The 27,143-nt window shown below is 40.9% G+C and overlaps 1 protein-coding gene across 2 annotated transcripts; it reads left to right on the top strand.

The window, feature by feature from the left end:
• The first annotated feature begins 10,000 nt into the window (after positions 1-10,000).
• Positions 10,001-25,536, top strand: rgmd (RGM domain family, member D). 2 transcript variants are annotated; one of them, XM_061737716.1, is made up of 5 exons: positions 10,001-10,147; positions 14,223-14,263; positions 16,820-17,043; positions 21,751-22,262; positions 23,901-25,536. In XM_061737716.1, exons 2-5 carry the CDS (start codon positions 14,226-14,228, stop codon positions 24,597-24,599), a joined length of 1,473 nt encoding a protein of 490 aa, XP_061593700.1. In that variant the 5' UTR covers positions 10,001-10,147; positions 14,223-14,225; the 3' UTR covers positions 24,600-25,536. The 2 variants fall into 2 exon arrangements, with proteins under 2 accessions (XP_061593700.1, XP_061593699.1); XM_061737715.1 differs by lacking the exon at positions 10,001-10,147 and adding an exon at positions 11,401-11,508.
• The last annotated feature ends 1,607 nt before the right edge of the window (positions 25,537-27,143 follow it).

Below are 27,143 nucleotides of genomic sequence, written 5' to 3'. Positions count from 1 at the left end.
AGTACCCAGAACATGTACCACGCAGAAATGACCCTGCTTAGATTATTATACAGGCCTTAACACTTGCAGATAATAATTAAGTGGGTATATTTGATCGATAAATCTAGTCTCTGTTTACCCTCATAATCCCTATGAATGCACTGATGTTACTGGTAGTGTTACACATGACATATCAATGGATTTTTTTTAGTGTATCTACAAACGGGTGAAAGTAAACAGGGTGCACTGTGTTTTTCACATCGCGGTACATTTTGGGAGACTAGTGTAGTTAACCCTGACCCCGTTCCACCCACCTCTTTCATGGTCTCCTCCTTTGCACCATCCCCCACTCTGCTCTCACCTCCACAACCTTCAGTTTTACAACACTTTTCTCGCAAGATGTTTTGTGAAAGTCCAAACGCCGATTCATCTCTTTGTGAAAGCAGATGTTTGTTCTCCGTGGTGCACAAATGCCGACACTGAATGCTTCATATGTACTGCCTGCAGTTGTGGCTTTCTCTAATCAGAACATAATGCAATGTATGTACTTGAGTCACATCCTCTTAAATCAGATGTTTTCATTTTACATAATTTTATTTGAAGGACATTTATAAAGATCATGATAATTACAACAATCAGATGAACTGCTGGAGCTAACAATGTACAATTTTAATAATGCACTTCATTATTGTTGCATTTAGTCGAAATAATCAAAATAAATGTAATCTCATGAGAGTGTTGAATGTTTGCATGCATTTTCAGCAGTCTAGCATGCTAACTTTTGTCAGTTGCCATTGCACAAACTCATAATGCTTGCTGAAGGTAGCAGCTGTCATCAGTTCTGCAGGTAGCTAAATACTCAAGAGCCCTCTGAGGAGGGAAAAGGTAAAGGGGTCACCAAAGTCAATACTATTTGTCAATTTGGGATCATGTCTTGCCGATATATTGAATAGTTGAAGCTACATCACAGTGCTTTACAAAAGTAGTGCAGCATCTGATTTTTTATACATTTTAATGACAGTGTTGTAACAATACATCACTGCCTGAACCTTCCTGCGGTAACCAATTTACTAGAGTTTGAGGTTCTTTGATAATTATTTATGTGTTTTTTAGTCCACAGAATGCTGACACTAAAATGGGAGATATCAACATCACATTTTTAGAAGGCACAGGCAGCAGAAATGTGTTCATGCAGGAAACAGGGAAAAGTAGAGCAACACGTTTCACCCTGAGCTTCCTGTACTTTCTCCACTTTCTCTACCTGGCATAATGGGTTGCATGTGCAGAGCTGGTGTTGTGCTGAATACTTAGAAGACTAAAACAGACACCGACCAGGGAAAAAAAAGGCACAAACTACAAGCTGTTTGGTGGTGAAAGAGGAGGAAAGTAGAGAGGAACGATAAGCACCAGTGAGCATTTAGGAGAATAATGTGATTACAATTCCAGTCACAAACTAGCACAGCAGTCTGTGCACTGATCCTAGATTTCTGGAGCAACCTTGCAAAGCTGTTCCCGAGGGGCTCGTGGGAAGGCATAGGTCAACCGCCCCTTTCCTGACTCACCACATGTTAAAGGAATTCAGCAGTGCATTGTGGGATATGACACCAGTAACCCCCACAACTAAGTTTCCAAATTGCTAACACATACACTCTCAAACCTGTCTGCCATTTCAGCATTGGAAAAATGACAACTGATGTGAAATGGGCATGTGCAATGCCAAGCTGCTCTTATGCAGCTCATGTACGGATCAAAAACAAATGTTTAGTAAAAGAGACATAGCCTATAAATGTTTACTTACTTTATTTACTTTTAACTTTGCTTGCAGTTTATATTAGTATTTCATTTCTTTATTTATCCATTTGATCGTTCACTTATCATCCTTAGTTACATTTTCATTATCACTGATTTTCACGCAACTGATTTTTGTTCTTAAGATACCTCATAATAATCTCACCAAGGGATGACTCACTTATAACTCAAGTTTATTTTCCCTTAATAACATTTTCTTTTTGCTCACAGGTTTTGTTTTTATTATCTCTACCAAATGGAGACGGTACAAATTAGCAGCAAAAATAAGGCAGGCAAATAAGTTTGTTCTTCTGGTAATTCAGTACAGCATTCCAACATCAAAGGTTGGTTTATTTGCTGCCTCTTCTCTTCTGTTCTCTTCTGTTCTCTTCTCTATCGCAATTATAGGGTATTACTAATCAAACCTAATGATTATGAGTTGCAACTATCAGCTTCCCATTTCAAAATTGGGTCAAGATGATAAGAAAAAATGAGAGGGCATGAGATAAGGAAAACCAAATCTGGACTTTTTTCAACATTAACAATAAAAAGGGATGCTTTAAAGGGAAGGTAACCGAGTTTATTAGAATTCTGATCCTCATGGTAACAAATGTGTGGAAATAAGTCCTTTACACTACAAAGATCTTGATTGACCATTGTTTGTATGACCTTGTATGGGTTCCTGTTTATTAAGTGTTATAGCTAACTTCTTCTCTCAGCATGGGGCCTGGAGCTGCGCTGACCGAGGAGAAAAACTATGGAGCTGATCGACATCTATCAGCCAGACTGAAAAACACCTTGGAAAATTGAGAAAAATAAAGGAAAATGGAAAGATGTGAGGAAAGAGGAGAAGAAACACTACTCTGGTCACATAGTCATGAATTTCTTCAACATAAGAGGTGTTAAAAAAAGAAAAGAAAAGAAACTTGGATCTGTGGAGTCTGGGAGGACTCTGGCTTTGCCCAACCTTCTCTGACATCAACAATCTGAGCCCAGAGGGACTATTTTGTGCCACAATGAGCTTAAGGGAAAGGCTCGGCCACAGGTGGTGCCCCGCAGCTGCTAAAGCTCTGCATACACAAACACATATAGTCAAAACTTATGGACAAAGCCTGAACTTAGACTTTCACACGCACCGTCACTCTCCACATATACACCGCTGCCCATAAAGCTGGAATAATACTGTTTTCAGAAACGTTCCTCTTTTTTATTCATCTTTTTATTCGCAATCATTTCATGAGAAGAGGTAAAAGAAATGTTTTATTCCAACGTTATAGGCTGCACTGTATAATAAATAAAACATGTGCATCCAGTATACACAGTATATGCACACACCCACCCACACACACACGCACACACACACACACTCACGCAGATGCACATATTCACATATTCCTCTCCAAAACCATGTTCACTATTCACGGGCTGACACCAGGCTGTTATTTTAAATATTCTATTCACATCTGGTCTGCACATACACAAGCATAAGGTCTGAATATGAAAACAACGTTCATAACACAGTGGAATAAATATCCAAACCCCACACATCAGTTGGATTCACTAGCCTTCCACTATTGCAGTGATATATACACCCGAACATGCAAAAGGAGAATTAAAAAAAAAATGGCCAACAATGTATGCTCATGTGCAGCCAATCTCACACCCACACATATCCCTGGGAGGAAACTCCAAAGCTCCTGTCCACCTTTCAGCTGTAATGGTAGACACAAACCTCGAGGAGGGAAAACCCACAGCTTTACAGTTTTATTGGCTGGAACCGAGTAGATTTCTGCCATATGACCGTCTACAGCTCCAACATGTCTTTCCCCTGAGCTAACTCACTTTTGATCAAAGGTCAGGCTCTCATTGGGTTGAGGTTTGCTCTCAGTCTATTGTTGTAATGCAAAAACAATAGATTTTTACTCTGATTTGAATATATAGAGGCATATTTCAAATGGAAGAGTACAAATCATGCACTGTGCATCAAGTGTTTACGTAAGGTAAAATACTGACTTAATTAAGACTTAATTTGACGAGTTTTCGTTTCCCTAACCATAAGCACATTTCCCTGTTATGTAAGCCAGAACAACAGTCTTGCCTAGAGGCGCTCTCAATTTCCAAGAAAGACTACCTATTTTGTAAGCAAGATGAACAACGGCAGCAATTTATCCAGGATTCCAGAGCAATGAGGAAACAAATTAAAACAGACATTGGTGGTGAATTTGAGCTCTCATAGGGAGTAACGAGACACATGACTGACAGGATGGTTATGCAAACCCTCCCACAATTGTCCCATTCATTGGTCCCAGGGCACAGACTTGTTCCCTTCCAAAAGTATGACTCAAGGAAAGGGGAGAGAACTGTGACTAACTGGGTGGGATTCATTACAAAAAAATAAATCAATCAAAAAAACAGAAAGAAAGAAAAACTCACAAGCAGTATATTTAACACTTCAACAAAGCAAATGAGAATTTACGGGAGTTAAAGTCCAGAGTCACTGATGAGGCTTGCAAGTGAATGGAAACATTTCATGACTCATGCTCATGGTTTGCACATCCATCTGCAAATAAATCTCCCGTGCTGACACCTTTAAGTCAGAAAGTGCTTCACATCCGGCCATACCTCTCTACCTATTCCAGCAGACTGCCCTACTCACGTGCAGCGGCATGCAAGTGGCATCTGATCATGCTTAAAAAGGAAAAAGCTAAAGTATAACGGGACCTCAGGGGGCTGCCAACGGCGTTCCTGCAATCCTTTATCAAATATCAAGGCCTGCCACTGTGTTGTTTCTGCTTGTGTTGTAGATGGAGATCAAGATTCATCTTTGCACATCCTCACCATTCAACCCTTATCGCCCCCACGCTCCAGTCCCGTAAGATGCCACATCTCACGGTTGCCACAAGTCAAGCCTCAGTCCACAGGTTTCTGTTGCAAGAGTTTTTTATAGTCTCAGAAGGAAGACAGAGGGTCAGCAAAAAAAAAAAAAAGAAGATAGTCAAAACATACCCACGAGAGTGAATCTGTGATATATGATGTGTCCATAGGAAGATTTAACAACGTTATTCTCGTATTCATCTCCTGCTTCGCTTTAGTTATCCAGAGAATAGAAATGATGGATTCAGGGTGTCTGAATGTTGTCAAGAACAATGACTCTTCAAGCAAAGAGTGAATGAGGGTACAATTTGATCAGATTCAGCAATGCGTATGCATGAAAGTAAGGTGGGTGGTTATTTGTCAATACTACAGGCCCTGTCTTGCCCCCTCTGTGTTCAGACTTCATACTGTATATCTCTCATCACAACCACGCCAGAGGCAAAGCGTGCAGCAGGGCCTTCGTGGGAGCCTGTCTGAAAGGACTGTAGCACTCCTCTTACGTTTGTATTTGTCTTTCATGAGACACAAGGGAGAGTGGGGGGATGGGTTGGGGGAGGCTGCTCTAAAATCTGACAAATTGCTGAAAATTGCCTTCACGCAGTCATTCCTGTTTGGACACACTTGGCACATCTGGTTGTGATCTGGCAACAAAAGTGCCGTGGCGGAGGGCTCAGCTCTCAGAGTGGTGCCACATATGACCCCCCCCCCTCCCCTTCTCCACCTCCTCTTTCTTCTTGTACTCCTCCTCTATTCTCTGTGGGGCACTCGGAGCTGATGGTGTTTTGTAGTGATGCTTGGCTGGATACATTCCTGAGCACCTCTCCTACTTTAAGGGTATCGCTGGGTTGCAATTGAGGTGTCTGTTAAGAAGAAAGCCGCCCTAGGATGATGCATGTAGCACAGATATTTTTCTGTAACTCGACTACGTGCTGGCAACCTAATACTTTCATTTGAAATTTACAAAAAAAATCCTCACTTAATTATTTTACCGTATTAGTCTCTGTACTTTGCAACACAACTCTTTCCATAACAAAATGTCCCCACGAAGAAGCACATGATACAAATAAGAAGTAAGAGGCTCCACCAACTCAAAGCACCCTAAAAAAAAGACATCAAGCATAACTGGAAATATGCTTTAGACAGCATGTGATTTGTTTTTGTCTTAGTTTTCTTATTTTTTGTAAGCCAAGCTCAAAGATGAATTATCTGACAAGATATGTCTTTTTTTTGCTTTCAGTGTTAGCTTGAGTGGAAATCTTACTATTTTAACATATGTGTCAAATAAACATACACTGGATTGAGAAGTAGAGGAGAGGTCATGGGTAAATACTTGCAGCATTGTCCGTGTGCAGCTGTAGGGCTGGAAGAGGAAAACTGAGTACACAGCTGCAGACGGAGGCCGTGGCGTCTCAAATTGCTTTGGCCTCAGTTTCCTGCTCTTTCTTACCAACCAAGCCGAAGCAGGCCCCTATTAGACCTACCCCCACCTTAATAATGTATGATGTCATCTTAACATCACTTTTTTTTTTTCAACCCTCACTATGGGTGCCACCCTCGTTGTCGGCTGAATATTAACAGGTGTTAAAGCAAAGGAAGACGAAGAGAGGTTTTGCATTCTAGCTGACTTTCTTCTGACCATGTGTGTCCATCTACTGCTATCGCCACATCTGCTTCAGTTTTGACTTCCCCTAGTTTGTTTGTCCATCTGTATTTGCACCCCCACCCCCCCACCCCCCATCCCTTCAGTGGAGGGCAGTTGAGGAATGATCAGTGAGGCTTTGATGCTGCTGGCCCCTGCCTTAACTCTCTATAGCGCATGAGCTCAGGCAATTACAAAAGCACTCCTGGCTGCTCCCTATTAGTCTGCAATGGCTCTGTCTGATGAAGGAGAAAGAAGAGGAAGGCAAACAAAACAGAAATGAGGAGAAAGAGAAGGGTTTAAAGCAGTAGATGGTCCAGTGTCATTTGCCACTGCACCATGGCTGCATAATATTTATTTGCAGTCAACGGCCCACTCGACAGATTTAAAATAACTATAGGAGAACTCATCCTGGGGTATAGTACTTTTTGAGTGACAACTTTCTCACTCATAAATGACAGAAGACAGAATTAAAAATGTACCATAGTCTAATGCTGCAGCGCATATGGCAGACAGGAAGTACTTGGGCATACACAGAGCGGGGGTTGTGAAAGGGAAGATGATGGCCCCTTTATTCTCAGTAATCATCCGACATGACTCGAAAGGAAGTCAGGAATCAGCAGATCATATGGTGCATACTTCCCGTCAGGATTTGTGCTTTTTTAAAACTATTTAGTCCACAGCTGGTTAAAGGTTTCCATTCAGTGTACATAACAGTCTGCCTGTCTGTCTGTCCATGAACCATCCATTGCAAATAAATGATGTGGATCATCTGCTTGGCAAAGGTCAAATATTTTCTGAACTGGTGGGACATCTGCCAAGAATAATACACAAAGAACTGCAACAGCAAGTGCAAAGAATGAACCACCAGAAATAGAATTATATTCGTATACTTGTGGAAGGTAAAGGAAATGTTGAAGGAACCACATGTTTACCAAAGCCAGAGGTTATTGAGTGTGCCTTTGTTTTGCTTCATATGGCTTATTTTAAGTGTGTCTAATTGATTATGTTGATATATCCTGGTTTTCTTTGCTGTTTTCTTGTTGTTGGTTTTTCTCAGTGAATTGCGTTTGTTTTTATCTGGGTTCTGCTTTTGCATCTTTTCTTAGTTTTTTTTTTTCATTTTTATGTTTTACGCCAGTATTTCTACAAATTGTACTTTGAAGTGAACCAGACCAAATTTGTGTAGATAAAACTGTCACTGGCATTTCCTTCTGCAGGACATAAGAACTGTGAAGGATTTCATTTAAAATAAATGCTTTTTTTACTCCTTAGAAAAAATGTTTTGTTAGCTTTTTTCATTTTAAAACATTTCTTTATCCATGCTCTTTCAGAAAACTTGATTTTGCAAGTGTACCGAAACCCAGAAGTTTACATTTCAGAGCTGAAAGAAGCAGGAATACCAGAAAAAATAAATATGAATCACCTTTTCAAGGTTTCACATGCCACCACTGAAATAAAACTTGTCCTTTTGTGCAAGCTTTTATAGAGGAAAGAATGCTCGAGTCTTGTCATGTTTTCTTGTTTTTGATTTAATACTTTTAAATATCCATATGATATCCATATGATCTGTCTGACACACTTGCAATCAGACTGAAGTTTGTGGAAAGGTAACCTCTAATCCCACCAAGTCAGGCTCTGAAGTCAACAGAAGTGATCCCAGATTATTAATCCTGTTTGGACAAATAATAATAAATGACAGCTAACAGAAAATATATATTCCACATGGCGTACAACTTATGAAACAATATTCCTTAAATGAAAATGCATTTATAGATGCTTAAGTGCTTGGCCAAAGGGTTAATCCCATAAACATTTCCAAAGCAGCACCACAAGACCACATACGTTTGAAACAATAGAAAAGCTGTTCTAAGAACAGCACATCGCCCAACTTCATCACCCGAACCGGCTCTATCCCGCTTCACCGCACACCTGCTGTGTGCTGTGAGAGGAGGGAACAACTGGAGACATGGTCAGCGCGTGCGTGTGTGTTTGGAAGAGAGCGACACAACTGGGCATGCATTAATGTGAGTGTTTACGTGGATGTATAAGAATGTGTCGGTGCTCGTGGCACAAGGCAAGGCCTCCGCTCGATTTAACCCTCTGCTGAATGCCACTGCGACGCCAGTCAGACTTTGTGTGGCCGCATGCCTCCACCGAAGAAGATATGGAAAAAATCCACGGACCAGTAAATCTTGGAGATTACATGGCTCCTCTCTGCTCTGGCTTCAATAATGCTCCAAATCCAATGTAGTCATGTCACTGCAATTTGGGGATTTTGTCTGCAAAAAAAAAGCCAATCTCCCTTCCACCTCACTTTGTTAGCCACTGACATTCTTGATGGGGCTGTTCATAAGCATACCTCTCGCCTGAGAAAGAGCTGGCATGAGCATGTGCATGCACATTAAAGAGTTGGGAGCCATGAGAGAGGGGATTATGTGTAGAAATAGCAATGGATCAACTAAAACACAACATTGGCTTGATTTTTTTAATTGCCTCCCAGCCACGATGAATGGCCAGTGCAGCTGTCTGCACGAACAGCTGCTATAGCCTTAAAAGATTGGACCCAGCAATCTCTGGGAGGGAAGAAAGACCATGGAAGAATCGTATGCAGGCAATGAATTTCACAACTTTCACAAATGCATGCAGGATTACGAATCAGATTTATTGCAAATTCACATCTGTTCCAGAGGTGTGTTTCCCAAGGAACTCAGAAAGATTCATTCTCTGTGCTGTCTGGGCAAAGCAGAACCAGCGTGGAGCTTTATTACACAAAGTAAAGTAAAGCAGATAATGTTTTCACCTTTCAGCTTCATCAAGTGGATTTTGTGAGTATCCAAGTTACAATTTACAACGGGGGAATGGTCAGGGGGTCTGGATGATTTGATGGGCCAGTCTGGATGAATTTCCTGCAGAATATTTGTCAGACATGAATTAAGTACTGTTGTTTTTCTCGCTCCCTCTGTCTGCCTCAGCCCAAGGCCTAGTGGCTGACTATTCCACATCTATAAATCACTGGGAACGCATGCTTATATCCTGCAGCATGCATTCTTAGTCAGTCTGGCAAATCACATTCTCGTCTTCTTGGCTTGTTTGCAGCAGCCAACCGATTGCCAAACACACATTACAGGGCATGATCCCTCTTGTTTGCAAATTCTGCTCATATCATGTTTTAGTGGCAATACCACATGAAAGAGTTGGATGCGGATAAAGCTGCAGCTTCATTCTGTTTTGGTGATTGTTTTCCAAGTTTTTCCTGATGTGTCTCAGGTATTTAAATGACAAATATGAAGCTAAAGGAGAAAGATGGTTTAAAAATAAGAAATGGGTGCTGTATGGAGGAGAATGGGCTGAAGTAGACGATAATCAACAACATCCATGTAGTGCACATGCTCAGCTTACACTGGAGCCAGTCTTTGGCTACACTTGTGTCTTTTTCTTTGATAGACTGGACATTATGGGCACGTTTCCAAATCTGACATCATACTAATCCTACGAGTATCTACAAATATGTTTCACTTTAATAGCACTATATGTTTGTTTGCCAGCATGCGAATGTACCTCATTGTTTTTTCCACTCCATTTTTTCTTCTTCTTCTTCTGAGAAGTGCCCTGCCCAGATATGTAGGAATTAGGCCACATCGCTCACTACCATCCTGCTCTAATCAAAGTGCCGAATTGTGAAACGGACAGCTGTTGTCATGTGCCTTGATTCCAATGGCTATCTGTCCCTGTAGCTGCCCGACTTGTTAGTTGGCCGGCTGAAGTCGCAGGGGGAGTGAGGGTTAAAGGCGTCCGACGTTTCAAACTCAGACAGAGAAGTGCTGTCATTCACATTACAGAATTTACCACAAGCACTTATCAAAGGTAAGATTTTTCTCTTTGTTCTGCTTTTCTGGCATGACTTATAACATCCTCAAACATTTTACACCTGAAGCTGCAAATCGAGATTTCAATATGAATAACTTTATTGACTTTTTTTTTTAAAAAAGAAAGCATTTCACAGTTTTCGCCTAATACAAAATCCACTTCAGTGGTAGAACTAACGTCTTTTGTAGCTGAACGCAGCGTTGATAGGACCTTCGTTAGCGTAGGCTGTGATTTTGGGGTAGCGTCTTCGATATGCACGATCCCACGTAACCATATAAGGAGCGGCTCATCTACTGTGAATGTGGGAAACATCTGTTGAAACTCAAAGGAGAGAAAAAACAACCCTATCGATTTCCCAGCACTTCACACAAACTCTTCCCCACCTTACAGCACTGTGCTCAGAATATGCAACCACATGAGTCAATCAAACCTGCTCTCCCTTGCCATTTTCCTCCACCTTTTTCTACTTTGAGGTAGTTTCAAGCAGTGGGAAATTTTGGAAAGATCAACCTGGGTAAATTTGCACTTGTGTGGGTTATTGTCTAACCGTCTATTCCTGGTTCAGGACAGTTGTCTGGGCTGTTGAAAGGGGGTGCAGGGCAAAAACAATAGGCTACCAACTGTTGCCTTGTAAGTGAGTGCTTTGAGACAAACGAAGAATAAGCTTTTAATAGGATACGCCTCATCCAGACTTAAAAACACTCCAAATTATGGCAGTATGTGAGACACATTTATTTTCCTAAACCCTGATATAAAGCGTTATGTCATGAACCTTGATAAGAATTACACCAAGCGACCAAAATTCTTAATAGTTCTTAATACTTCACTGTATCAAATCCAATGAAAGCACTGTTTGTAAAATATAACATTTACCTAATTTTAAGATTTCTATTGACTTTTTTAAATGAAGAAGCATTAAGTACAATGCACAATTCTTAAATTAAAATAAATACATTTTTGTAAATGCCTTGCGCTAACATTTTTAACGTAAGTCCTGAGCTGATGTGCTCAGAGAGAAAAAAAGAGGCAACGTGGGATTTACAAGACATGTTCCAACATAGTTTTCTTTGGAATAAGATTCAAGGACTCACTCAATGAAGCAGTTCTGAACTGTTCTGCTACTGTACAGGTGGGAAGGGAAGAGGCAGAAAAGTACGGAAGAATTCAAGACTGGGGGAACAAGATCAAACCCTTAACACACGAACCTGCACACACTAACAGGCAGGACACGGGTCAGAGGTCAAATGGCCCTGAACTCTCCCTGTAGCTGAGGACATCAGAAGTCTCTCTGCGTGATGCTCTCCATTTATTTTACTCATCATCCCTCATCAAGCTGGGGTGACCCCGTGACCCCAGAGGTAAGGTTACCTGTCAGTTGACTGTCTATTCATAAGCACGAGGCTTGATGCTGTGTCAACAGTTGTTCTCTGAGAAAGGAGGAATGTGTGGAAAGGATGTCAAAGTGATGCAGATATAACTTGAAACAATTTCTACCACTTCATCAAAACCCATCAGCCAGTGCAAGTCCCGGGACTAGCACGCCCTACACGGATGGCACGCCTGTGTGATGATTCTTGTTTACACAGACAGAAAAGATTCAAAGAAACACAATAAACAGATGCCTGCATGGATACCTACTGAGGAGCGCTTGAAAAAAAAAAAAAAAACACACACACCAAAGGCCACCCTGCGTGTGCTGTCATCTATCAGTCAGGGTGCTATAAGTGGGATCCTTGAGTTGAGATGCTATCAGCTGTGCCTCATATGCACTCACACCACAGTTTCCCTTATCTCCACTGAGATAACAAATCCCCTCCAACGAGCGAGCGGCCTGAACCTGGCAAATTTGCTTTCCACGTCTCTGCCTCATTCTCCGTCTCAGCCGTGCCACAAGTATCTTTATTTCACACACAAGGGCCCCTCAAAAAAGCAAATATAAAAAGGAAAACAAAACAAAAACAGTCAATTTGCTCTGGTTCCTGTGCAAAATTCAATAAGCGTGTCTCATATATTGTAGCCGTGTGGTGTTAGCGGAGACTACTGAGGGTGCGCACTACTTTTGATTCCAATCTCTGATGTTATCAGGCTCCAGAAGAAACACGATACATGTCTCAGTTGGCAAATCTGGACGGGCGTGAAATTAAGCAAAAATCAGAGGCATGAATGAAAATGTGAATTTCCTCCCCTTGCACTTATTACTATTCTTTTTTAATTTTGTTTTTGTTTTTTAACAACTCACTTCAGAAAAAAATACTTTCAAATGTATTGGATCTGCTATTAACCAAACAACAAATGGTTCAGAGTTGTGCAGTTAAAAATGTGCATACTTGCACACACACATTAAAATAGATGTGATGAAAAGCTTATTTCTCATGTGAAGCTTTAGATAAGTTTAGTTTAGTTTAGTTTAGTTTTATTTGCACTATAAAAGAGAAAAACAAAGACAATTAACAGACAAAAGTAATATGTGCGGGAGAGATTAAAAAACCCTGTACGGGCTTATAAAAAAGCACCTCCCCAAGGAAATAAGTGAGATCAGTGCAGTGTTTCTTCTGCAGTTGTAAGACGGTGGGCAGTGCAGATGGCGCTGAACTGACACAGGTTTTGGGCTTCCACTAGACCACAGCAAGTTGGGCCTAATAACAAAAACAAGCACCCTGGTGTGGAGTTGGTCCCACAGTGTGAGGACCTTAATGAGGTACATGTGGAGCAGCCCAGACACACTCTGTCAGAGGAAACCCAATCCCTCCCTCCCTCTTTTTCTCCCCCTTTCTCCTCCCTTCCCCATTCTTTCTTCCTCCTTCTCATTTGCGTCACTATACATTTTTTCTTTGTCTCTACGTCCTGTGATTTACTTTTAACTAGGTTAATCTTTAAACATTTCCCAATGTTTAACCAAAAACTTGAAGCTTTATCTTTATCTTTCTTAAGAAGCTGCCCCCTTTTCTACTCTTCCCCCCCTATTGTACCAAAAACAAGAGCCCTACTGTGAGCAGGTCCTTGGTTCTTGTTTTTTACCCACTGTATGCCCTTTTCATCCACTCTCTCCTCCACTCTTTCCAGCTTGTAGTGCATGTGCTGGTCATGCAATGCAATACGCTCATAAGGAGAGCAAAGAAGAAAGAGCTCTTTCTCCACCCATCAAGCCTGACAGGCGGTCTAAGAGTTTCTTTCATGTGCTGAATTCATCCTTACCATCCACATGGATCAATTAACTGTTTGCTTCAGTGCCCATCAGCAGCACAGCGTGGAAACTCAGGTTATTTAGCAGACAACAGCTTATTGAGAAAAACTATGGCTTTGATTTTGTTGTCTTTTAATTTTGTAACACATAGTGAGCATGGACAATACTAACTTTATCATTCTTCCTAAAAATGAGAGGTATATCATCTTAAAAGAAAAAGTAAGGTTTGTTGACTTTTGACAAGGAGCAAAATGACTTGAATCATAGCAGTTTTGAGGTAGAATGGAATATGTGTTGGCAGCAAAATGACAGTTAATGTTTGCACAGGGGGCAGTTCAATTCTATTCAATTCAATTTCATTTATATAGCATCTATTACAGCATAAGTTGTCTCTAGGTGAGAGACCCAGAACATGACCAATAGGCAATAGACCTGTGTCAAAATAAATTGCAATTTTAAGCAAAAAAATGTAACTACACGTAACTGATTGTATGGAAGGGTCGCTTTCAGATGAACCAATTCAATTTTAACTTTGTATGTGTACAAAACGTGTACAAGAAGGACTGCTTGTATGGGTATCTGCTTCCATTCACTGCCATCTTATCCAAAGCCCATACAAGTCGACTTTGTCACACAAATTACGGTCAATAGACGCAAAAGGAGAAGGATACATACCCTCAAAAGCTCTGTTTCCCTGTTTGCTAGCATGCATTGGCATTTTGCTGCAAAACACATAGCCTATTCCGGGTTATTTAACTCAACACTATTTTGATTTTGTTTCAGTTTGGTCCCTAAAAAAGGTTTACACTCCTTACTATGTAATTGTACACCTAGTGTTGTTTTTTGATCTGTTATGAAATCAAGTAAGCAATGTCCTTCCCCTTCTAGGAAATGCCCTTTCTTGTCTTTGAAGATACCCACTGTAACAGGTGAGAGTAATTTGTAATTTACCGCAACATGAGGTACACTATCAACAGATTTGTCTTCCCCGCCATGTCATATTACTGTGATCTCACGGGGAATGCAGTGTGCAACCTGTCGGGGGGAGGATTTGAAATACATAAAGCACAGCCATAGAGCCGATCAACCAAGCAAGCTTCCAAAATTAGCTGAACAAACAGAGTCAGGTAGATCCCTCTGGGGTGATAAACTTGGTACAGTGGATCCAGTGTGACAGAGACCCTTCTGGCAAATCAAAACAATCCAAGCGGTCCAACTGGACTGAACTGTCTTCAATTCACATCTCACAAGACTGATGGACGACCTGAATAACACAATTGTACAACTGGAGCAGCCTGCATGTGTACAGAAAAAGCAGTGATCCAGCAACTGTCTGGGTTCACTTCTCTCTTGTAAAATCAGGAGGGAGGTGCAGTGTGAGACCAACAGCAACAACCCAAATGTTCCAGCTGTATCAAAACAAAGCTTTGACTTTTAGTTCAACCTTTGAAAGTTTCACAAACTTCCACTGATGATTTACTTCATATCAATATTTTATCCTGTAATTAAGTAATAAGGTTGATGCACTAAAACCCCCCACTTACATGACATAAAATCCACTAAGTGTAGAGAGTGTGAGGCATAAGGCTGAAATCTGGAGCGTCTATGTGCCTTGCAGCTGGTCCAGCCTCACAGCAGCTGTGCAAATGAAAGACAGAGTGTTGCTGAAGGGGTGAGAGACATGGAAAGTTGGCCACAAAAGGAAAAGAGTAACATACAAGTTGCTAACTGAAAATGTAATGGAAAATTTAATAGCACACTGAGATCTGCAGAGAGAAAATAATTGAGCAGAGAATTTTCAATACATTTTGGAAGGGACAATAACACACAATGCGCATGTTTTGCCAAAGAACACATCTCTAAAAAACAGAAATAAAATGTTGTGGTTTGGCGGGGGGCAACATTGTTTACAGTTTTGATCTTGTGTCATTAATGACTTTCCAGTTACTTTAATGATTCCAGATAAACCCCGGAAAGCTATGGTGGTCCTTTGCACCCACAATTGTCAATCAATCCCTTTATTTAAACGCCAGGTCTGCTGTGAGAAAACAACAGGTGACCAAAGCCTCCTTGATGCTGGAAACACACAAACATTTGTTGTTGGGGGAGGGTCTCTGAATGTGCATCTGACCACGTTGCAAAAAAAGGCTTTAAATCCGTAAGTGGAAAAGTTTATAAACGCATTGCTACAAATATATGCAATACGAGCCGAAAAAGGGGAGTTTTGCAGCTATCAGAATCAGAATCAGGTTTATTGGCCAAGTCAGGTCAAACAAATGACAGCTCTTATTAACATATAATAGTTAGTAGTAGTAGTAGTAGTAGTAGTAGTAGTAGTAGTAGTAGTAGTAGGAATAGTGTTGATCTCAAACTTAAGCAATGTACTTCCTTTGTTATGTTAAAAAAATCATTATGTGTATTTATATTTGGTAGTTATGGCTGTAATTGAAAAAAGGGGAAAAGAGATATGTGTATGTACTGTATATGCATCTATGTGTGTACATGTATGTATGCAAGTGTATGTACATTATATGTATATATTATATGTTTGTTTTTTGTTCTTTTTTTCTTCACACTTGACACCATGTATTGTGTAGCTTAAGTTGTGTAGTAGGCAGGCATTAATAAGCTCTGCTTCTGCCTGAGCCTTTTTCAGTCAAATTGTAAAATTTGTCTTGTCCTTGTTGCCTTGAAAGGTGTATATGACTGAAATAAACTTAAACTAACTAAATATATACAATTTAAAAAAAAAGTGAAAGGTGCAGTTTAGTTTAGTTTAGTTTAGTTTAGAGTGTATTTACAAATAATTAAAAAACACAAATAATACAGATGATAATCAATCGAGGTTTGTAAAATGGGACTCCCCAGAAGCTACTGTAGCTTATGAATAGGGGCCCAGTCACACAGCAGAACAACTATAAATTACACATTTAATACATACAGTATAATAACCTTATAACCTAAATAAGAAAAACAAAAAAAAAAAAACAACCTGAGACCTCCTCAGATTTCCTAGATACAAATATATTCTTATAAAAATAATACATCAGGTATTGGTACATAAAAAATGTAATAAGATACATAATTTAATAACAATTTTTGTTTTAGTCTTTTTTTTTTAATTGAGAGATCCAGACTCTTTTATAGCACTACCAAGCTCATTCCAAATGTTTGAACCTTTTCAGGTTACACTAAAACTTGTACATTTCAGCAGCAGTATGAGGTAGACATATTTATTGAAAGGTGCATTGTTACAGCATATGATTGTGGTTATTATGATTATTGCACAGTGATTGATTACTCTGAGACTCTATGAGTGATGACAGTTCATCAGAGCAACAGATAGAGCAACTCTACTAATAATTATACATCCATACCACTGTTGCTTAAGCCAAACCCCCTAAAAAAAAAAGCGCAGTAATTGCCAGTCCAAGTAAATGTGAAGTGGTGGTAGTAATGAGAGTTTGATTGGCCGGGGTTTGCAGACCCTCCCTCCCTGAGAGCCGGGCCCCTCTGGATGACAGAGCTGGGAGCAGAGACGGGTCTGTGTCTGGTTCCAGCAGCAGCGTCCATGCCCAGCAGTCCAGCTACTCCCTCCCCACTGGATGGATTGGTATGGGGAGAAGCGGACCTCACAGCACGGTTAAGCGGCAGCTTTGGGACTGTGTAACGTTGACGATGGTCCTGCTCTCTCTGCTGTTCCGACCAGGTGAGTTTGCTGCCGTTCTTCTCCCGCATGCACAGAGCTGCGTGTCCCCGCACTGCAAAGCCTGATTCAGGGTCCCGCGTTAAATCGACGCACATAGGGTGCGCGTCGCCCGCGTTCCCTACGCCGTAGGTTCTGCGTCGCCTGAACTCTCCCGTGAAAACTTTGTTGGGACAAAGTAACAAAGCTAGCCGAGCAGCACGAGTCAGCGCTGCTCTTTTATAGTGTTTATCTCTCAAATAAACTCCTAAAAACGAGCTTGTTTTGACCACAAACCCCTACTGGGTCGTTATTATCTCTCTTTTATCGGGGGACCAACTTGTGTGAAGTTACTGCTTAGCTCCTAGTTAGCATTAGCAAATACCGTCCAGGCACCCGCAAATAACTAGATTGATTATTATTGTTATTAATGTTTTTATGATTTAAAGCAGGTAAATACTGCTTTTTATGTGGAACCACACGGAGCTGAGATTTCCCCACCCAGCTTTCCTGGTGTTGGGAGCTGAAAGCAGCTGAAAACAGCCCCGTGTTTCATGCGTTAACTCGTCGGCCGCCATGCGGGGAGAGCCGGGCTCGAACCCGCGACCTCAGAACTCTGGACGAGCTGGAACTAGAGTTAGTTAGTCCTCAGTTGTTCCTCGTTAGGGGAGACTGGGAGAACTTCATCCCACACACTAGATATAGTCAGGTTTATTTGTAAAGCACAATTCAACACAAGGTAATTCAAAGTGCTTCACATCAACATTAAAAGCGGCAAGACGCAATTAAACAGTAAATAAAGAAATAAAATGATAAGAAAAGAGGTAAAATAATAAAAATTACAAGTTGTTAAAAGTAAGGGCAGTAGAATACAGCAGGTGAGTATTTAATTTAGGAGTATGCTTCAGTAAACAGTAATGTTTTTAGGCCTGATTTAAAGGAGCTGACAGTTGGAGCAGACCTCAGGTCTACAGGAAGTTTGTTCCACCGGTGAGGAGCAGAATAACTGAACGCTGCCTCACCTCGCTTGGTTCTGGTTCTTGGGAACCACAACAAACCAGATCCAGATGAACCTCAGGGGTCTGGGAGCTTCGTAGGAACTAACAGATTAACCATGTTTTTTGGTCCAAGACCATTCAGGTCTTTGTAGACCAGCAGTAAGATTTTAAACCCTACCCTTTGACTCACTGGAAGCCAGTGTAGCGATTTCATGACCGGTGTAATATGGTCCAGTTTCCTGGTGTTTGTAAGGACTCTGTTCAGCGTTCTGGATCAGCTGCAGCTGCCTGATAGACTTCTTGTTAAGGCCTGTAAAGATGCCATTGCAATAAGTTAAGCTGTTGTATATCTAGTAAAATGTTAATTACATAGTACTACTATGTGGTAAAATTGGGGGGTAGGGGAAATTAACTTTTTAAAATGTGTGTGTGTGTTCCCACTGTTATTGAAATTCCCCTAAATCTGTATCCTCTCCAAAGTCAACCATTCACGTGAATATTTTACTAAAAGTTGCTTGATGGCTTGTGCTGATCATCAAAATAATAATTTTGTCATATAAAAATACAAACGGGATTATAACTGTTCAGCACCACTTTCAAAGATGCTTCAAAACTCCTGCTTCCTTCATATACTTTGTAAAGACTAGTTTTAATTGGTTAGGTTAAAGGTGTCATGATTGAACTGTTACAAAAACCAAATGGCATCCAAAGTGTTGTCAGTGTTTATATGAGCTGGCGTTGGTTCCAGGGGGGAGTTTGTAAGTACCTCTGCAGGAGGAACAAGTAAGGACGGACTAATTAATGAGTTGACAGATTAATTGGAGCATTTTTACAGAATCACTATGAGTCGCTTACATCATGGCTTTGGTATCTGATTATTTAACATGGCAAGTAAACAAAAGAGAGAAAAAAATAATGGAGACAAATCTACTGTGAAGGCAGGTTTGTTAGCCAGGCTGCTGAAGACCTGTGTTTTTAATTACCTGTTTACATTTAACTGTGACACCTTTTTTTTGTCTTAATTTGAAAATAATTGCACTGCTGATTAGAGATGTGTATCTTTTCTAACAGTTGAAACAATATGCTGAGGTGTTAATGACACGTCAGTGACATGCTTTACTTGAAACGCCACAGACAGATGGTACAAAAGCTCCCTTTCACCATGTTTTCACACTGAAATGTGAATTTCTGTTCTCTGTAGAACTTCCCATGCAGCCGGTTAATGGGACCTATGTGGTAGTTGGTGTTTTTACTTGTTGTTAGTTGCTATATAATTGCACCACCAAACGCTAGGTGGTGCTGTAATGTGTTTCATGCAGTTCTGTTGGATATTTCCACTTTTATGTTTGTCAAACATAACAGCGGGGCATATAAAGCATATATTATGTGAGTTGTAGTGGATGAATTTTGAGCAGCAGTAACTTTTACTGGCCTAACATAAATCGATCATTTTACCCTGCTTGAAAATGAAGTAGTAGTAGTTGGGATGGGGAAATGGCGCGCTGCCAATGAACGGAGTGAGCAGCTCCATCCTCCCGTTCCACGAGTGCCCCTCTTCTGAGATGGGTGTTACAGCTTTGTGTCACTGAGACACAGAAAACGAGTTTCATGTGGAGTTGGCTTGAAATAAAGATGGGGAGACCAGATAACTTCTGCGTTATGGGTCTGTGATGTAACAGTACCCAACCAACTGAACAAATCACTGAATAAGTTCTCACTCCTCCAAATAAAGAGAGAGTTGTGTTGTGGCTGTTTTTCAGTTCTTAAATTTAGTCCCTGCAGCAAATGAATGCAAAGAGTGTGAGTGTGAGTGTGAGTGTGTTGTTGCCCCATAAGTAAAAAAAATAGTAGAACAATACGTTGCTTTGAGTGCAGCAATTTTAACTTTCCCTCTTGATAAAATTGCTGGTAATTATCAGATGAAAACTGGCCATTTGTCTCTCTGACTTCCTAATGCTAAGCAATTAAAGATCTAACACTGGACTATGAGGCTCAAGGCCTTTTCCCTTTTGTCTATGTGTTTAACTTGCACTAAACTAATGTATTGATATGCCACTACAAATATTGTTAGTGTGATAATTTAGTTTTTACCTCTTTGTTCTATTGTTTCTTTATCTTTTATCTTCACACTTATTTAATCGTAACTTTTTAAGTGCCTTGCTGATGGCTGTGATGGCAGTGCTTTTCAGAACGTGTCAGTCAAGGCAGACTTAAGTCACCTCGCAGTGAGGCTGGAATTCAGAGGAAGGATGCGTCTAAACTGACCTCTCACACTTCATCACAGATTTATTGGAGTTTGTGTTTAAGTGGAGTGACGGTGAGATGCATTAATCATCTCTGCCGTGCCCCTTGGAGCATCCGACTTGAGTGAATTGGAAGAAATGGTGCAAAAATATGCATGTGCACTGGTGTGAAATCTTGTTGTTTATCTTATTGTCTTGCGATTAGGTGGAGCTTTGGAGTAAACAGGCGATACATCTACTACAGTATGAGGCGAGCGTTTTGTTTTCAGCTGAAAGTGAAGTATTTGTATTAGGGATTTCAGGCAAAGATGATATTTGAAATCACAAGGAACAATTTGTCAGTTTTTATTTTAAATAATCTCTCTTTCATGCACACACTCACTCTTAAGACGAGCAGCAGTTGAATTTGTCAATGATTTCCACAATTGGTTTTTTATCACATTCTGTGGTGATAGAATGGCATTATTTGTAATGCTCAAAATGTGTCAGGACAATAAAAAACGGTTTCACACATCAGTGAAAAATGTGTGCTGACCTTAAAAGAGACCAATAATATCACAGTTTTGACATTGTAAACCTTCGCTGAGTGATGGATGTGGCTGGTAGCTCAGTTTCGCCGGACTGACCTGTGACCATCCCTTCCACCCGTCCACCCCTCCACGTCCCCGGAGCTTCATGAGGAGGTCGTGGGGTTTTCTTACACAGCAATACGTTCTTTATGACGTGTGAACCTCATGTCCAGGAAGGATGCCATGCATGCAGGCCTGCCAGCGATGTTGACATTTGTGGTTCTTGGCTTTTAAATGACAGCTCAGAGTCGTGGTAGTTTTTATGATATGCTCCTAGGAATGCAACACGCTAGGTTTGGGTTTAAAACAAGCTCATTTTAAAGTTATTGCATATGCTTAATGTGTCTGACTTGAAATTGAAATATTTTACCTTTGAGAAAACATTTATCTCTCAGTCAGCATAGACGTGAAGAATATCCACACTTTTTATGTCTCACAGTGGTAGTTGTATTTCTTTGTGTACCTTGGAAATTAATAACCCACTTGTGGGTCATTACGTCTACCCAAAGTGCTGGATTCAGACTACATCGCTTAAATCTTACGCGCTTGCCCTGGTGCCTTCTAAGTTTCAGTCCAGACCCTGAGTTGCTGAGCAAGCATGACTTTTTATATGTTCTTAAGTTTTAACCCTGATACCTTGAGGTTTGCAGTTATGTATCTCAATAGATGTAAACTACCTCACCAACTGCCAAACCACAAGGTTTCCGTCTCCAGTGATGTTATTTCTGTGAGCGATAGTTGAGCTCACACATTTTGGGTTTTGATTGAGCTAAACACGATGGTGGAAAAGTTTCGACTTTCCCATGCAGTAATGGGATAAAATCAGAGCTTGTGGCAGGGTTACCTATGGAAAAATGGGTAAGGAAGACGTTTTTACATCAAACATATAACATTTTAATAATCATTGTATTTGTTTTCCAGCTCACTGCCAGCAGTGCCGAATCCAGCGTTGTAATGCAGAGTACGTGGCGTCTACCTCACCTGCTAGTGGACTTCAGGAGGACGTGGCTCAGGACGTGGACTACTGCATCGCCCTCAGGGCCTATGCACTGTGCACCCGGCGGCAGGCCCGCAGCTGCAGGGGCGACCTGGTCTACCACTCGGCTGTTTTCCGCATTAAGGAGTTATTCTCTCAGCATAACTGCTCCAGCGACGGGCCCACCTCCTCTGCCAAGGTCCCAAGCACGGCTCGCCCGGCCGTGTCGGAGCTCTGCGACTACGAGACTCGGATTCTATCATCGGGCCTGGCGGGCCAACAGAAGAAGTATGCCCACTGTGGATTATTCGGAGACCCGCACCTAAGGACTTTCAGAGATGAGTTCCAGACCTGCAAGGTGGAAGGGGCGTGGCCTCTGATCGATAACCGCTTCCTGTCAGTGCAGGTGACCAACGTGCCTGTTGTCTTAGGTTCCAGTGCAACAGCAACCAGTAAGGTAAGGATGGGTTCAGAGCTAAATCTGATCAGATGAAAGAGATAAATGCACCTGCTTGATCTCAAAGTTGTTATGCATTCATTCAGTGTATGGGAAGGAAAATCTGTTCAGACTTTCAAGAGGGAGGCAAAGGAAAAGCAAAAATAGAGTAGAATTTAGATTTTTTTTCTTTTTAGTTTGAAGAAATGAAGTTTGCATTTAATTAATTAGCTGCTAAACTGATAATTGTTTTTAATATGCAACAACAGGAAATCTTCAACACAGACACATATGTTCCAATCAGAAACGGACATTCACATTGACAGTTAGCTTGAAACCGATTGCCTGCACAGATTGGGTACTTTGTGAACGCTTGCTCACTGGCTAAAGCACTGCCATTAAAGTATCAAACATGTGAAGTTAATCGTCATTCCATGGTGCCTCTCAAGTCTCCAGCATTCCTCGGGTCTTGGAGCTCCCCTCAGATCTGTGAGGGGAAAAAAGAGGAGGGGAGTCCTTCAGTGGTGTTGGATCACAGACATGCTTGACTGCTCTACCTTTAACACATGGGTGGTCATATGGTAGTGATTAACGCTCAAACATTTTCCTCCACTACCACGATCAGGAATGTTTTTTCATCCCTCTGGTCAAATAATTAACTTTGTGCTTTTTGTGTAAATATGGTATAATTTGGAAAAATAAAGAAATAATTGGCCGGCAGCAAAGAGTTTGTGATTCTGTTAATTAAAGGGGCCGGTCTTCCAGGGCTGTTTTTGTTGTGTGTTGGCTATTTATTTATGCGTTCTATTTCGACTTAGCAATAAAAGCGGCCTACACATGATTTGTCTTTATAAAAGAAAAAAGAAAAAATGTAATCACTTTCTTTTTCTTTTAAATGTTTTTGGAGTAATAAGTAACAACTTTCTCTTTACCATAAAATGTCATTGACATTCCTATACTTAACCATTTTAAATGGTTTAAATGTTTGAGAACAAATTAGATTTAAACTACTAATCACCACATTCCACGAGTGATTTCCTTTCTAAAGAAACTCCAGCATTGTCTCCTGCCTGTGCAGCTCGTTGCAGGAGTGTTATAAGAGTATCTGCGGTAACGCCCGCATGCCCCCATGCTGCGTTTAGGAGCTGTTTTCAGCTGCCAGACTCGAGACAGGAAATCATCCATCAAATACAGTATTCCCCTTAAGTGTGAAAGCGTAACCACAAGCACTGCTTCATCTAGATACTGGGAAGATTAGCTCAAGTTTTTAAAGCCCGGCCGAAGTACAAATCATTGTCAGTCACTGAACAAAAAGCAGCAGTGTAGGTAAAGTCAAATGGAGATTTAAGACAGCTGCATTTCATGTTTGGTTTTTTTCTTCTTGTTGTTTAGTTTTATTCCATTTTACAATTATATTTTTGGGAAAACATTTGATTCTAATTGTATTTTGATTCAGTAATATACCAGAGAGAAAATCACTTTTGCACAGAAAGCCATCAGTGTGATGCATCCCCACAGTTGACCCACCCTGTAAATATTTTATTACCTACTGCCACCTTGTGGCTTTAAGGTGCATTACTTAGGAAACAGTTCAGTCTTTTATTTATTTGATAACTGTGCTATTTTATATCTAACACAGTTTAACTTTTTTCCCCCCAGATCACAGTGATCTTCAAGTCGTACCATGGCTGCACAGAGCAGAAGGTGTACCAGGCGACTACTGAAGACCTGCCCATGGCCTTTCAGGACGGGACTCGGAGCGGCGGCAAGAGCAGCAGCCTGAGCATCGCCGAGAGAGGCAGCTCCGGCGTGGGCCGGGAAGTGAAGATACAAGCCCGCTACATCGGCACCTCAATCATCATCAGGCGGGTGGGGATCTACCTTACCTTCGCCATCCGCATGCCAGAAGAGACTTTGGACTTTTCTGAGGACAACGGTGGTCTGCAGCTGTGCTTACACGGCTGTCCACGCAACGAGCGCATCAAAGAGCACACGCTGAGCCACCACGGCCAGCAGCCCAGCCTGCAGGGCACCAACGCAGAGCACGGGCCTCTGCGGCCTCCCAGCCAGGTCTACACGGTGGAGCGGGCCACGGCCAAGTGTAGGAAAACCCTCCAGGTGGAAGACGTGTACTTCCAGTCCTGTGTTTTTGACTTGCTAACCACAGGAGACCCCGAGTTCTCAATGGCAGCCTATGGCGCTTTGGAGGATTTAAAGGCGCTGCCGCCCAGTAAACTGAAGCAGAATTTCCCGAGGACTCCTCATGTTTATAGCCGGGGAGCGCCACAGACGCTGGCTGCGACTGCAGCGCACAGCTCCATGCTCACACTCCTGCTCTGCATTCTGCTGCTGTTGTAAGAAGAAAAATAATAACGTTTTTTTTTGTTGTTTTTTGGTTAAAGAAAGTGGAGCATGAACATAAACAGGTCATGGAAGCATTTACCAGCTTGAGGAAAGCGTGATGAGCACAGACGTGTTGTGTTGAGATAATTGTTGTCTTTTATTTTTTTATTATTATTTTGATCGGGAGGTGTGATGCAAATGTTATAATCTTTACTGTTTTTTGTCATTTGAAGGATTTCTCATTCGTTCTCTTCTTTTCATAAGTGATTTATACATGAATTGCATCATTTGAAATGGAAAAAAAACCCACTTGGACAATTTTAATTGGTTTATCACACTCTTTAAGTTAAATCTACAGCTGCATTGTCTGACCTCAAGGGAGCTAAACAAAATATTTTTTGTAAATATCTAATTTTACTGAGGACGTACGCAATCTCTAAACACTCCAGTATTGGTGAAGCTGAATGTCACTCCCTACAGTATGTATACTGTTTTTTTTTTGTTTTCTCTTCTCAACGAACAGTAATGTGGCTTCTACGACCTGTATAATCCAGTAATATCAGTAGCACTTAACAGTTTTTTAGCAGCACGTTTTGTGTATTTGAATATTATCTTAAATTTTCAGAAATTCGCAAACAGAATACACAGGATCCAACAACTGTATATAAAAACTACCTACTCTTAAAGAATGACACATCACTGTCCTTTCAGCTCTCATTTTCTGTGAAACACTCCCTCTTCAAGCTGCTCGGCTTCCAGTTTTAAAGGTGAAACACAAATCTTCATATAATATATTAAGAGTGTATATATGTGTTTTATATTATGTAAATGTTCCTTTGTATAGATGTTTTAACTGTAATACGTTTTACATATGTTGTCTAGTAGATTATTTTGAGAAAACTAATATGTGTCGTGCTGTATCTTTGTTCTGTATTAAAGTGGTGGAAACCTCCAGAGTTTATTTGGTCTGATTTGTCCAGCGTCTCTGATTCCCCTCCACCACTAATCAACTTTATATAACCAAGCAAATATGTGTGCAAAAGATTTCAATTAACTCATGCGAGGGATTGCTGCCGGTGTGCCCTTTCATCACAGAAAAAATACAGATGTCAATTTTAACTTCAAAAACAAAAGACACACAATTTTATTTGGGGAATTATAAAGAAGTATAAGGTGTTACTGAATAACAATAGCCATCAATAGATCCGTGTTCAACAGTAGGAGGATGCAGTGCCACGTGTGTCCTGGTGGTGTCCTCGGTCCACAAGAGTCCAACAGTTTCCAGTGTACGACAGCCTTGCCGAGCTGGCTGTGTAGCTGTAGGGCTCCACAGTATGTTCTCAGTCCCCAGAGTAAACGTTACTTTTGAGTGCTGAGCTGGCTGCTGGCTTTGCTTTTGTCTGTCAGGGTGCTGCGTGGCTCCAAATAGGATTTGGCCTGTTGTTAACGCCGCATTGTCAACACGACAACGACATAGGCGCACAGTGCTGATATTTGCAATATACATGAACAATGAATGCTATGATTAGAAAGAAGGCTGCGATCATTTTTAAATTCCATTAAAATGCTATTAAGAAAGCTTGGGCACACTCTTTATGAGGACATTAAGATTTAATACTCCATAATCAGCAGACGTGGATGTAATTCATATCTTGGATTGAGTTAAAGGTAACCTGATTCTGATATTACTCTTAAGTGATGGCATGTTTCATCACTCATAGTCATATTTAATCTCCCCATGTCCAGCTTCTTTAAATAAAGACAATGTGACAGTGAGCTGTGGGAAAAAGAGAGATGGCCGGGGAAATGGGTCACTGTTATACTCTTTGTACATGGGAAGTACGTTCCAGACAGCCTAAATAAGGTCTTTCCTGGGTGACTTCATCACCTCACTCTTAATATCCGGAGGAATCTGGAAGAAGATTGAGAGGGAATGAGGTTCTGGAGAAGTGGAAGTGGAGTGTCAGTCTTGTCCTGGGAGGTCTGATGGAAATTGGAGCATTCTGCCAACGGCTGTAGATCTACTACATTTCACAGTGTCTTATTATATCTTTATCTTTGACAATATACGTCAGATACAATTGGTAGTTACTTCAGATCTGGAATAATAAAATGCATGGCAAATAGACTGAGGGACAGCTGTTAGGTATTGGAAGCATGCCCACACCTAAAGATCAAGGTCATATCTTTTAACCGAAGCCCCAAACCAAGTCACATTAAGTTCATCGTTATATAACAAAAGCATGAAATTACCTCATGAATCAGGGATCTTTTTTTTTTTTATTAAAAAAGACCTTAAAAAATAATTATAAAAACAAACAGCAAATCAAAACTGTTATCTTTTTTAAGATTAGGTAATTGTTTCAGCTCTCAGCAGTCTATATCTTGTAAGCCTTTGGTGGAGCTTGATCCCAGGGGTGCAATCACTGGACTTAAATTACCTCATTAGATCGAAAATAGTGAAAAGTAGCTCAGCCACTGAAACTGTAAAACTCTGCTTTCGTAGTGATACGGCATGTACTCATGAGGGATGTTCTGCTGCTAAAGAGATCCAATAAA

The sequence above is a fragment of the Cololabis saira genome, chromosome 13, assembly GCF_033807715.1.
Source record: "Cololabis saira isolate AMF1-May2022 chromosome 13, fColSai1.1, whole genome shotgun sequence".
NCBI classification, from domain to species: domain Eukaryota; kingdom Metazoa; phylum Chordata; class Actinopteri; order Beloniformes; family Belonidae; genus Cololabis; species Cololabis saira.
The sequence above is the reverse complement of the archived record's forward strand: the minus strand, read 5'-3'. Positions and strand labels throughout refer to the sequence as shown.